The following is a 15093-nucleotide window of genomic DNA, read 5'->3' on the forward strand; positions in this document are numbered from 1 at the left end:
TTAATATTACCGTATGTATATGTATAATATTGTATTATACTTTCTCCGTGTATCTAATGAAGCATATTATAGCAAAATTCCACTATACGCAAAATCGAAACTATGATGTCAAGATGACGAGATAATAGAGGAACCAAAAAGGAGTGAATTATTTCGAAATAATATTATAAAATTATGCTTTTGGTAAAAATTGTCTAACAATGAACTACGAAGTTATTGAATTTTACGTTTACTTATAATTTTATAGAATCACAATTAAATATCTATAAATATCTATAAATTATATAGGTACAGTAGGTACACCCATGGACAGACAGTAATATATATGTATCTCATCTATATTACTGTTAATTATTTTTTTCAAACCCATTTTATAGTTATTACTTATTGTACTTGGAAAATATTTAACTTGGGCAACCGTAATTTATATTTAGCGCACGTTTGGATACTTATTTACATTTTCCAATAATAATATAATGTTCATCAATAATAACAAAATATGCAACGCCCGATTCGTTTGTCGAGTTCAATTATTTTTGAACTCTGAACAAGGTTCGACCGCCGAATATTATAACAACGTTCTTCACGGCGTAACGATTTAATATCATCCTCTAACATCAATGTTTTCATTAAAAAAAAAAAAAATGTTAAACTGTCTTTCGAACGCGTACAAACAGTTGCAATTGAATAGTCGTATATTAAGTAGGTCTTTTATTCGACGTTTGGTGTCTCGAGCGCCTCCCGGTGGTCCGTTCGACGGCACAAACAATGACAATAATTTTCGGTAATTGTTTGCACAATGGGCTCCCATATTATAATCCCGAACGCATGCGTTATCCCAGTAATTTATCACAAACAATATAATATATTATTATTCACCACAATGTTCTCCGGTCATTTCAATAACAGCATAGCGATTTGCGAAAAGTAATTTCAAATTACTTGTTGATCAATAAAATCACTTATTCAGAATTCCATCCAAACATAAACAAAGTATACTATTGGACGGTATACATAATGTTTCTTCAGAGCACCAATTCGTAGATTATTTTTTATTTATAGTCTGCTATGATTATTACAAAATTTTAGGACCACATTTTTTCGGTAGATCACATCGCGGTAATACGTTGGCACGCTACCGACTATTAATTGCATAACAATGTGGATCGGTTAGTCGGATATCCGACGTCATTATCCATATTGTCATAGAGACGCGTGATATTGTGATGCATATTTTGAGCGTTGCGTTAATGCGTGTAATCTGTACGCGGTTATGATAATAATTATTATGAGGTAGGTACTACATATTATATTAGGTACTTACACCGTACAGTGTACACACGGGGTTATGAGAAACTGACGAGAAAGCAGCAGCAGCAGCAGAATAATATTATATTCTAAGGATTTCTATATAATAATTCGCGGTGTCGAATTAAAACAATAATCTACCCACATAATCATAATAATAATAAATAATAATGTCACGTCCGACGTCATCGTCACCCGCGAAGACGTTACCGCTTGCAATTTTGTGTCACGTTATTAAGGCCGTTATTACACAAGATGTTCGCAATAACCGTATTGATTAGATTGTAATGATCATGGACGTTATGATATTATTATGGGCACGAGTAGTACACACTGCAGCAGACACAGAGTAGTATTCACTCCCGAACCGGAAGCGTCGTACATTTTTTTTTGTTGTTTCACTCTGGCTCGAACGCGCAAAAACGTTTTCTCGTTATCACAAAAATGTTTCGGAACACGTGCATTACGGACGACTAGTATACGCGGGCGGAGACTGGTTTGTATAAGCATAATAACACAGTGATAGCTGTCGTTAAATCGTAATAATAATATAATATTATACGCTCCGGACCCGACGCCGCGTGCTGTACCTCCCCCGACCGCATAATAATCTTATCGCGGACGCCCCCCCCCCGCCGCCGCGCAACATATATACACTACGTGCCCACAGGCATCGACACGAACAGTGTGCGTCCGACGACATTATTCTGGTTTTCGTTTGAAACACGAACCGCGCACATATTATCTACGTAAATCCTCTCGGTTCGGGAGACGATCATTAAAATATATTTATCATCGCCGTCCGACATCTGGGCGACTACCGCCGCCGCCGCTTTTTTTTCCCGTACGATTATTATTATGCTCCGCGCCGTTCGAAACGTCTATAAATGTAATAATGATAATGATATATTATCATCGACGACTGCTGCAGCGATAGTCGGGGTCAGGACCCCGCCCGAGTGTTTTGTCGAGTTCGCGTGGCCCTTTTTTTTTTCCTTCTGTTTTTGCCGAGATAAACGACAGTACAGACGTGGTATTTATGTGTGTGTACACATAATTCTAGATGTGTATAGTGTCACGTAGTGTGTGTGTTTATTTGTACGTAACGTGTATAAACAGACGGCCTCCGACAGGCGGTTGCGTATGTCATTGATACATATTTTACTAACCGAGTACACGGAGAGAGCACAAAACACAATATTCCAAAAGTAGAATATTTCCTAATTTCCTATTATTATTATTGTACGGGAGTGGATGGGTCATCGTTGGATTGACGAATTACGATTTGTCCCGTCCGCGAGTAATAGGTAATGTTTAGTTTTTAATTTCAGAAAGTGCATCTGCAACGCATCGACTGTGTTTATATTGTATAATCCCTTATATGTGTACTAAAAATATTTCACGTCTGTTATTACTTATATTACACTTTTAAGTTAGAAATATTCTGAGAAAATGCATCGCAAAATCTTTGAGTTAAAAAAAAAATCCATTACAAAATAAAACCGTGTGTTTGAATTCCGACTGTGGAAATATATTTTTTTCAAAGCACGACGCAAATTATTATATTACATACCTATTCGGAGACGTCAACTGTTTTTTTCGTAGAAGTCAAATATTTAAAGAACATGCACTCGCTGTGTGTCACGTGAGACAAGTATAAATGAACATTACAATGGTTGGCTATTGCTTATGCAAATATTTGGTAAAATATGTGAGGTTAGAAACAAAAAAAACAAAGACTTCAAGTATTTTATAAGTGTAACGAGTGGATTAAAAAATCTTTTGTGGTCGGAGACTTAAGATCTCTAACTCTCACCACCCATCAAAGTAAAAGTGTGTGTGTGTGGGAGAGAGTCTAATTATTTGAAAATGTTATTAAATGTATGAAAATTTAGTAGAGGCACATTCCAATGAATATTTATTTATGATTACTAATTTCAAATTTCAAGATATCACTCAGAAGTCAGATAGATATTATTTATATAAAAGATATTATTATTAACTGTCAAAACTGTATAACTATTAAGACTTATGTTGGATGGATTTTAATTTTAAAAACTGGTTTAGATTCATTTACCTGCACATGTCAACTGAAACGATTTTTAATATTTCAAGTGCCTTTTACGAATTAAATATAGGTAATACAGCGTTAAAAAAACACAATTTTTTACGTTTATCGATTAGAGATTTAAATGCAAACGCAAATGCGAGCAAACGATATAAGATATAACTATTAAAATGTATATAGGTATATATATTAATTAATCGACTGTACTTACTATGAGGATTTGGTATATTATGCAGATATAATATTGGTATACATATGATTTTAAGAAGAATCGGCGATAATTGAAGAAATGTTTCGCCCGAAGTATGCGTTCAAACACGTCATAATTTGTCGATGACTGACGGATATTGTACACAACGGTGTTGGGTGTATGCAGAATATTATATAGGTTTGCCGTCTCGTCGGGCCACCCCGAGCGTCGGAAGCCGATGAAACGTTTCGCCCCGGTCGTCGTCCTCGCGGTCGCGTTGTGCATAATATTATATATATATACAAAGTAATAATAACACATTATACTGTGCGAGAGTTCGGCCGCCGCCGCCGTTGTCGGATGCGTTCCGCACCGGTTGTCCCGTCGCGCGAGAGACCGGTTCGATTCTCCTCGTTTATGACAAAGCGGGGGCCCATGGTGTACACTGCTCGTAGGCATGATAATAATATATTATGTTCGCGTGCATATTGCAGAATAATATACACTACACACGACAACACGGTGTACGTACACGTTAAGGTTTTCGGACCGATTTCATATAATATGTCGTGAATTACGAGACGACGCGGTATAACACGAAACGGGTTTTTATTACGATTATTATTTCATTCAAACTACTGCAAACCAAATACCAATTTGAATTTTTCACACAAAATCGACGTTTGACCGCAGACCTGCATTGAGTTTATTACCACGACGGAGTTTAATAGATTTTCTCGTCATTCCGTTTTTACGCCGTTTTAAACTCGGAGCATAAGAATTCACTGCGGCGGTATATACAGGATATCGTCGTCGCTCGTAAAACGCCGAATTTGGTGTCGCGCCATCGAGTTTTCGGACAAAGTCTCCGGTGGAAAATTTATCGGCATTTTGCACGACGTGTGCAGTAATACAATGCAGTAATATTTGGTGCAGTATTTTAATAATAATATAATATTACGTATTTTTAACCTACGATTTTAAAAATCGATCGGCTCTGCAGGACGCTCTTGAATAGCGCCGAGTCACGAGAAATAATTATTTAGTATTCGACCTAAAAACGACGACGTAGGTACACTGTATATAATATGTTATTATAACCTACAATAGTTTTATTTTTTTTTGTTTTTAAATAATAGCGTAACTTTTACATTTTCAGACACCCGGCGCGCGCGTTCAACGACATTCTGCGACGGACGAAAAAAAATGTGTTTTTAAATAAGCCAAGCTTATATAGTCGGTAAGCACCAAGTGTAAATCACTTATACGAAGACGTTGCGCAAGTACGCGTTGTCTCCGTCTTACGGACGCACTTTTACGCACACCATTAGAGGAAATTTGCGTTTAACAAAACTGATTTTGTGTTGTTAGTTTAAATATTTAAAATGAATTGGTCTATTACCAAACTTAAAAGTTTGAAAATTAATATAAGCTGTTCCTTGCAGCTTGACTTTGTTTTTTTATATATTTTTTTAATCGTGTTATGTGTGTTTTTAAAATTTAGTAATTAAGTTTGTCTTAATAATAATATCAAGACTAACGACACGAAATTGGTTAAGGTTATAAAGCACATTTTCCATGTAGTATAGTATTTATACATTTTTTCTTTCTTATTTTTAAAAATTCTATCTAATAAATGTAACCGTTAACTATTTGAGTGAGTAAAAATTTAAAAACAAAATAGGTAAAAATTGTTGTTAAATTTTAATCACCATTTATTAATGAAAATAGCATGGTATATTATTATTATACAATCATTTCATTCCAAATTCCGACACTGACTTTCTTACATTTGTATTCTTTTAATTGCTCCATCACATAAATTGACATAAAATAATCTATTAGATTGTAAATAGGTACATATTATATTTTATTATATCAAACCAACCGTTAAAATGTTCTACAATAATATTTTATTCTATACAACTTTACTAGGGCGTAACCTGTAATTTTTATTATTATTATTTATTATTAAATAAATATTTATAGATATTTCGATATAATAAATTACAATTGTTTGTAAAAAAAAGTATTATGTAAACGCACAGTAGCTAGGTATACCAATTTTGTGGTAATGTTAGTATATATATTATATACGTACGAAAAACGGCTGTCATACTTTAATAAGTAATATACTGATATCATAATAATATTATAAAAGTACTATAAATAATATATAAGCACTAAAAATCTATCCATCTTGTAGTAGAGCCATATTGTATTATTAAAACTTGTCATTTATTGTTATTAATTATCATAAATGGAATTTTGATGGCTGTTTTGGGTATGTATTCGCGAAATATTACAATTTACAACCATTCATCGATTATTAATTATTTACTTAGCCATATGAAATAAAAAAAATTATTTACGTGACAATCAAGTTGCACAGAAATCGACCGATAATAATTTTCCGGCATTGTCCTATGTATTTCGTATGTCCCATACCATGCTTCCGGCAAATGCTTTGGTGCCTGCCCGTTGTGATTACTCCGAAAATCACCGCGCAATAAAAAACGTTGAGCTAAAATCCGTTTTTTGGCACTCGTGCGCGGTTTTATTTCGGGACGTCGCAGTCGAATATTGTATACAAGTATCATGTGTATATAACAAAAACGAATGAATAAAATGTTAATCAAACTCGACGCGTGCGTGATCACAAAAAAAAAAAAATAATAATGATTGCTGAACAATTTATTATACCGATCTCATTACCACGAATGTGTAAAAAGTTTTTGAGGTTTTAACTGTATTAAACTCTTATGAAATTTTCATGGTATTAAACCTCTTAAAAAATTTTTAAATTTAAATTTTTTTAGGAGGGGAGCAACAACAGTTAAGGAGACTTAGTCAATCTTTTCCGATAATTTATAGTTTCTTATCCTTGATAAGAGGATGAAAATAATTTTGTTATTGTGCCATAATATTGCTAAGTTAGTATCTTTCCCTCTTTAATTTAAAAATTTTGTCAAAACCACTACTGTTTAAATGATGATTTAAGAAGTAAGGTTCTTATATTATACTGTTTTAGGTACTAAATCCACTTAATTGTTAAAGCACGCAAACTGTTTTTATTTACATTATAAATAGTATTATAATGACTAAAACGACTATAATTACTTTATATCTTTTTATTTATTCACAAAATTTTCGTGTTTTATAATATTGCAAACCTAACCTGCCAAATGAGCAAATCATGGTTTTCGATCGTAATTTGCCACAATTTGTACTGTAATCGTCCTTCGAATAATATTGTTATAAATTTTATCTTTTAAACGAGATACACACGTGCATACTATTATATTATAATGCGTGTATGTTTACCGAGGTCAAAAAATGCGAATTTTTTAGCGTTTTCTCTGAAAAATGAGACACGCGCGCTTATACTTGAATACCATTTTCAAAACAGATATATATAGTTGCTACTGCAGTCAGTCTGAAGGGTATGATATTATACTATTTTATTTTACGCCTGCACCTTTCAAAAACTCTTTTAGAAAATTTGAAGTCGTTAAATTTTTATCAGGACGTCATATTGTACCCGAATAATATGTCATCAATTATCTGTTAAATTATCATTTAAATTACTCTAAAATTAAAATATAAAAAAACCTACATATTCTTACCTTTAAATTTGATAATAGATCAGTTCAAACTAATATTAAAAATGAAGTTAAATGGAGTTTATTCTAAACGTAATATGTGTTAAGTTATGAGTAAATTGGACGGAAACAAGTAAACAACGCATACTCCGAAGAACATAAATATAAACTATGTTTAAGTGAAGTTTTTTTTTATATGTTTATTTTAAATTTAAAAACGAGTTGTGAGAATTTGTAATTTGAAATTATTCATAACTCATTATAAAATAAAATATAAAAATCTTCACTCGAGCACAGTTTATATTTATCTCGACAAATTCAATAATAAGTAAATTTGCTCTAAACCGTAGAAAGAATCTAGTACCATTGATTTTATATTACGTTTCATTTGTGCAAGACAGTAACGCATGCCGGTACGATGTCATCTAAATAATGAATGTGACGATTGATTTTGATAAATCTTACAGCAGACTGCTGTTTTTCGTATGCAATGTGTAAATTGTAATAGATTTATTTTGATCTATTACTATTTTATATAATGTTGGAAACTGTACGCGTGTAAACGATAACGGACCACAGAAATTCCGGAAATCGATGATACAAAAAAAAAAAAAAAACATTGGTACGCCGCCTTCAGACGACGCAATAACACACGCGCATGCGCAGCTACCTCAGACCGGTTTCTCTTGCTCGCATACACTGACACTGCACCGTGGCGATATTGTCGGACGGGCTTATCTCATTCAAGAGCCCCGACGACCGAGTACAAAATAGTATTATTTTTTATTTTTCAGTTTATGACTTGATGTATTGAAAATTTAATTATGGGATCGACTTATATCATATATGCCGTCTCATCCGATTTTTAAATGTGAAAAAAGCCCGCGTACAGCGGTTTTGGTGGTGGGAGGAATGTGTGTTCTGCTTTTGAATCTGTTTCATTTTTTAAGTTTTTGAGAAAGGACATTTACGGGTGAGCCTATATATATATAGTGTATACTAATATAATTAATTAAAAGGGTTGAATAAGACGTATCTAATTTGTGGTTTTTCGATTCATCGTGTCATTTAATTGAAAATGTATATTTTTTATTATCAATTATCATATTATGTTCTTCATTTTTTTATAATTCGTTTGGTGTAGGTTATAAAGCAAAAGACATTTACTTTTCGTCACGGTGGTGTTTTTATTTTCATTTTTTTACTCCTACAAAGTACATAAAAAACTTTATATTGTTTCAGTTTATTATTTATTTATTGTTATTGTTTTTATTTTTTTTAATTACAAAACTTGTGTGGACTGAAATATGTTTGAGTAGCAGCAGTGTATATACATGTATAAATAAATTTTTGTAGGTGCACCATTAACAATTTTTTTCCCAACCGTTAAAAACATTTCATTCAATTATCTTCTGCTCTCGTAGCTGCCATCGTCTACTTCATGTGAAAAGTATAATTGTTTAAGACCCAAAACATATTTATACTCGTTATATTATTTTCATAAGTCGAGTATTATACACGCCTGAAATATAATATACTCCATAGATACTATAATATGTTCGATCTACGTAGACAAAATTATAAAATGGTAATACCTATATATTATACCTATGCAAATACTTGGCATATTCCGTAGTTATCCCGACTCTTGTGGTCTCACTCAGTAATTGTGGGCGTTGTGGCTACTAGAATAAATAAAATAATAAACTAAACAAACAACGATTTTGATTATAACGCAACCCTTTTACTTGATTTTTCATTATCACTAAAAACCAGATTTCCCATTGCAGTACAAAAATAATCATATTATGCAATAACATAATTATTCAATGATGGCAGTGTTTCGTTGTTTTGATATTTTACGCCTTTTGCGTGTGTATCATAATTTTATTGAAACTATGCGCCGCTGAATATAAGAAAATATATTACATCATCGATCGTCTAAAGACCATTTCGTGTAATTTGTAAGTTGACTTTTGAGACCTTTAGATAGATCATTTCAAACTTATCAATTTTATTTTTAAATCGGTATTGAAACGATTGATCCAACGGCGAATGCGCCGAGTTGTGAAACATAAATTATAATAAATAATAATTTGTACATAAATAATAACTAACAGTAAAACTATTTAATAATTATAACGTCTACAATATTGTTGGTCCTTATATAATTTTGCAGAATCAAAATAGTACATAACATTTTATTGTGGAATTGAATTGATTAAAAATCGAAATTTTCTCGTTAACTTTTCTATGTTTTATTTGTGCGTTTAATTAATTATTATTATGTCACGTGACTTCTAATTAAAACCATTTTGTATTAATTAACGTTGAATAATATGACTAAATAGAGAAAGTCATACCTATGACCTATCTCAGCTAGATTTATCTCCAAAAAAACCAAACACGTTTTGTTATTCATATTCATACATAAATATTTTTTTTATCTATTCGTTGAATTATATAATTATATGTGTATACAGATATTGTATTGTGAACAAACTATGTATAGGTATATTGCCAGGAAAATATAATGTGTATGTATATAATATGTTTTCAAGTTTTTAACAATAATTGACACATATAATTTTAGCCTATGCCTAAACCGCTAATATTATCATTTTACTTATTGTATTTTGAACACGACATAATGCATTGTTGGTCATTTAACAGAAAGTACATAACTATATATTTTTTTATTTCCAATTCTTTAAGTATATTATACGATATAATACTCGGAATACTTCAGACGTTCGTTCACGCAAACGATATCGTATACAAATTACATAATATTGTTTTCGATAATATTAAAATCAATATAGTTGAAAACATACAAGTTTTTTTATAGTATAGTACCTATAGTATACTCGATATTGTGTGAATACATTCTGTTGCGGTAATATATATATATATACTTGGGTAGTGCACACGTTAAAACGGTGATATTATTTATTTGTAATTTTTCGCCTTTGTAATATTTATACGTTACAATATGCGCGACGATTATTAAACACTATTTAAAATCGGAATTTCACTATCGAGATGGACCTTTGGAATATTATCTACGATATTAATTTTCGATTTGAAAAAGTCAGACTAGAAAAAAAAAACCGCACAGTCGAATGGTGCATGTAATCGATACCCGCTGTTTGTTATACAGCACATATTTTTATTTATTCGACGGCTATAAATATTATTATCGGTACACAACGTAATACATTATTATTATTTTATCATGTTATTGTACGCGCGGCTTGTAGAACTACAAAACGGAGGCCAAAGTAATGATGGTATAATAATATTAAAATGATTCCGAAATCGTTGTGAATATTTTAAAACAATAGATCGGCGCAGCCTCGTCTCGGAAATAAAACTTAGAAAACTATTGCGCTAAATAATAATAATAATAAATAATAATAAAACAATCAGGGTTTTTGTACACATAAATCCTGTAACAAGGATTATTACACTTCTGTTGTGAAATTGTGTAATAATAATAAATAATAATGTCGCGTCTACGAAAACAATATTTCGGTCGCGGTTTGGTGGATTGCGACGGGCGGCGAAACCAGTTTCCCCCCCTCGTTCCGCTTGCACGACATTACGTTTTATTCTCTTTACTATATTATCCGATCGCAATCGTCGGCCGCGAAAATCACTCCTTCTTAAAATAGGTTTTAATTCCAAAACGACGTATGATAAAAGTGTAACGACGTCGTGTCACCCGGTATCGATCGAGAGAGCAGAAAAAATTTTGAAAACCGACACGACGACCGACCGTTTCCGACCCAACCCAAAAGAAGACCGGCCCCGTATCATTTCGATGTTTATGACGTTATGATATATTATGTTAACCGCGCGCTCGCGCGCGTGTGTGTGTAAATAATCGACGGTCGTGTATTCATTATTATTTTTTTTCCTCTTGACGGGCGGCGGCGGCGGCAGCGCGCCACACACACAAACACATAATATACACTGTGCTCTGCCGCGGAACCAGCGACCGAGACGAGTAGGAGAGGTACACGCACAAAACGGGCGCTCGACGAGCACTCGCCCGCCCCCGTCGGCACTGGCGTCAGTACGGCCGCAGAGCGCGTGGGTGCCGGTTCGGTGTGTTTTGCGTTCTGTTCTTAATTTTATATTTTTTTCGATTTTTTGGCGGTCCGTTTCCCTCCTCCCCCGTCACACGACCCAGGAACCGACATGTCGTCCGTCATCAACGTGCGGCTCAACGAAAAGATGACGTTACAGTTCGTTGAGCTGTACCGGGACCAGCGGGTGCTCTGGGACAAGGAACACGAAGCGTACAACAAACGGACGGAGAGGTTGCGGGCGTACCGACGGATCGCCGAGGCCATGTCCGTCGAGGGACTGGGCGTGCCCGAGGTGGCCAGCAAGATCAAGAACATCCGTTCCACGTACTTGCAGGAGCTGAAGAAGATCAAAGACTCGGCGCAGCGGCACCTGGTCCAGTCCGAGGAAGAAGTCGCCTCGTCGCCGTACGTGCCCAAACTGCTCTGGTTCTCCATATTGGACTCGATGATCGGCGGCGCGGCCGTTAAACGCCTGTACTCGTCACCGTCCACCGCCGACATGCTAGTGAGTATAACCTACCTCGTTGTGTCATGAGTCGACCGTATATTTTTCAGGTTTCAAACCTGACAGTAGCTCAGGCCCCCTTCCGGGATTAGCAAATATAATTGGGTAACATTCTGTTGATGGTAGGCGTGGGGGAAATGTTTACTATAAACGAAACATTAATTGAATCGTTTGTCGAAATCGAAAAGCACGTATTTATAATAGTTATTTATGTCAAATTCGAATTAGCTCTGTTGGTATTTCAAATCACCGCTAACCTCGATACCACAGCCAGTCGAAGGCTTGTCAGACGGACTCAAAATGTTTATAACCACTGGTCTGTACCAGGTTTTTTTTTTTTGTTCGATATAAAGCGACGATCGGTGGGTACGTTTTGTGTACTCGCATATTCTTACTGCCATTGTTCGCGCGATAGGAATGGGACGACTCGCAGGTAAAATAAAGTAGTTTCCTGTCTGGAATAACGTATCCAAGTGGGTCCCTTACGTTATCGGACGTATATTTCTTTATAATAAATATGAAATTATAATAATGGGAGTAGTTAAAAACAAAGATATAGTGTTTACTGCACCGATATGTATAGATTGATTTGATCCGCGATAACACTAAACGCTATATTACATAATCTATAATACGCTTTATACTCGTAACTAAATTATGTTATAAAACGATTTAAATCACTTGAAGTGGAATCAAATATAGTATACAAAAAATGATTATAACATTCGTTGCAACGATATATGAGTTAAGAAAATATGTCTACGATAATGCAGACAAGTCCATGTTAACCCATTACTGATTAGTTTATATTGATAATTATTCGTTTTCACGTGATGTACTATTCTCTTGTGTTTTTTCAGTCCATAGATTACGCAGACGAAAGCAGCTGCCCCGCAGGTTCCAATAATTACAGCACCCCATACGACTACAACTCTTCGTATGCCAGTGACTCGGCCGACCCTGCAGTCAAAAGAGAGAGACCGTCGTCTTCGTCATCGATGGTGGATGAAGTGCCACCGGCCAAGAGGCTGATGTACGAACGACAGCAATCGTCCACTGAGCTCTTCTCCAGATACATTGCCACCTCGCTGGAAGCACTGCCGCCGCGGCTGTCAGTGTGGGCACAAAAAGAAGTACACGACGTCCTGGTCAAGTACAAATTTATGGAATTAGACCAACTAGACAAAATTGACCAACAGCGTTGACGACGACAGTCAATCATACTAATAAGTATACGCAGCTTAGAAATAAAATCGTCCCGAATGTAACTATACGAATTTTGTTATTTTCCTACCGGCTCGTAATCAACGACGGATCATCGATTTTCCTCCATTTCAGTGCAAAACGGCGAAGGGCTAGCGTGTAAAATGTTCTTTAGAATGTAAACAATAAACCTTTCTATACGGCGCGTCTCATGTTTAGCCGTTTTCGGCGCGCACATCGAAAGTCCCGAACACATTATTATAATAGGTATTGCGCACCTACTTATACCATACATGGCGGCCTGCCTGCCAGGTGTTCAGAAAATATTAACAATAATTTTAAACCGTCTACTATTGGGAACAAACGGTTTAATTCAGCGTTGAGAGAACATATATTGCGGGTACGTATACCTACTATTATTTTATAATGTTTGTAGTGGATAATATTTTTATTTGTTATCCTTTTATTTGTCGTTCGTACAATACCTATTCGCTTGGCATTTCGATTCCCTTAAAATGGATAAATATAAAGATTGCTCGAACCGTCGCTGTCTTCGAATTCTATCGTGCACAGTTCTATATAGTAGAGCTGCTGGGTATTTGAAGAATTTTTCACCATGAAATGTTTTTTTTACCATACATCCTAACCCGAGTAGAGGGGCGACTTGAGGCGACGCTAAAAATATCCATTATTACGCAAATTGGCCGCCGCGCCGACTTCAAAGCGAACGTTTTCGAATCGATAGGGACCGTAATCTCGCGGCGCTGAATCTGCGCGTTATCGACTAGAGACCCCTACAACTCATCCACTCTCCCTACTACCTTAGGACGAATTTTGTTTTGTATGAAATCGGACCGGCGCCGAACGGCGAGGGAGAACGATATTTTTTATTGTTGTCATCACTCATCAATCGCGGCGTATACTTAGCACTTAAGTAAAGGTAAAAATCAATTGTTTTTTTTTTTTTATCATGGTATATAGTGTATTATAAAATGTTTGTAAATAATATATTTTATGACTGAATGTATTTTTATTGACGGTTCATCATCGGACTTTAAAAATCGAGACATTGTTTATTAATATTATTTTAATTTGATATAAGTACCCAACATGTACATTATCTATTGTATTAAACATAATATAATATATTATATTAACATATGCATTTTTTAAACTTTTTGTCTTAAAAATATTGATATTTATTTTATATTTTATACTTTGCTCGACTGATAATATTATTACAGCTGCCAAAGTAGTAAAAATTGCAATGGCCGTTCGTTCAAATGTGGTTTTTGTTGATTTAATATAAAAATACAATAAAAAAAAGTAACACACTACAACAAATACGATGATAATATAGGTATTATTTTGAAATAATGGTCGGTCACCGATTGCCGTTGCCTTTTACGATTTCATTCACAGATCTATTCTTACAATATTCAGTATATTATGTTTGGCGATGGATCGTGAATTTAACTTTTACATTAAAAACGCGCCGACATTATTATGTCAATAAATTGTCCTTCCACGACCCAAACCAAACAATAAATATTGCGAAAGAAATTTAACATCTCAACATCTCTCGGCGTTCGTTAAATTATAGGTATAGTGAAAGTTAACTATGTATGATGTGTACTTTGAGTAAAATTTTGCCATGATAGTGACGTGCACAGATCACGTGATTCTATTACGAATGTTATAAACCGATTCATGTTTACGTAATATTATTAATATTTTTCAGTGAATAGACTTATTCGTATAGCTATTATAGTTTGGGATTTTCTGAGCTTCGAATGATCGATAACATCGATAACTGTGTTGTTTGCAGAAGGCAAAACTAAACAAGTACGATTTTATTATGTATATAAAATATAATTAACTCACGATGCTCGCGTTTTCGAAATACAATCCACATACCGTCAGCCCATTGGGAGCTTATCACCATTATTAGTCTCAGAAAATAATTCCTTAAAAAATATAAAAATATAAAATAAAACATAAAGTCACTTAAAAATACTTTTACAAATTAATTTAATTGCGTTTAATTTAAAAATAAATTACCTATTTATATATTTTTATATTACATAATCAAATACAACAAAATTCGGAATAGTTCTATTTTT

The 15093-nt window shown here is 34.1% G+C and overlaps 1 protein-coding gene across 1 annotated transcript; it reads left to right on the forward strand.

Moving 5' to 3' along the window:
• Positions 1-10657: 10657 nt before the first annotated feature.
• Positions 10658-14131, forward strand: LOC114123885 (uncharacterized). Its single transcript, XM_027987020.2, has 2 exons — positions 10658-11767; positions 12628-14131. The coding sequence occupies exons 1-2, from the start codon at positions 11372-11374 to the stop codon at positions 12970-12972; spliced, it is 741 nt and encodes a 246-aa protein (XP_027842821.2). The 5' UTR covers positions 10658-11371; the 3' UTR covers positions 12973-14131.
• The last annotated feature ends 962 nt before the right edge of the window (positions 14132-15093 follow it).

Source organism: Aphis gossypii, chromosome 1, assembly GCF_020184175.1.
Source record: "Aphis gossypii isolate Hap1 chromosome 1, ASM2018417v2, whole genome shotgun sequence".
Lineage (NCBI taxonomy): Eukaryota > Metazoa > Arthropoda > Insecta > Hemiptera > Aphididae > Aphis > Aphis gossypii.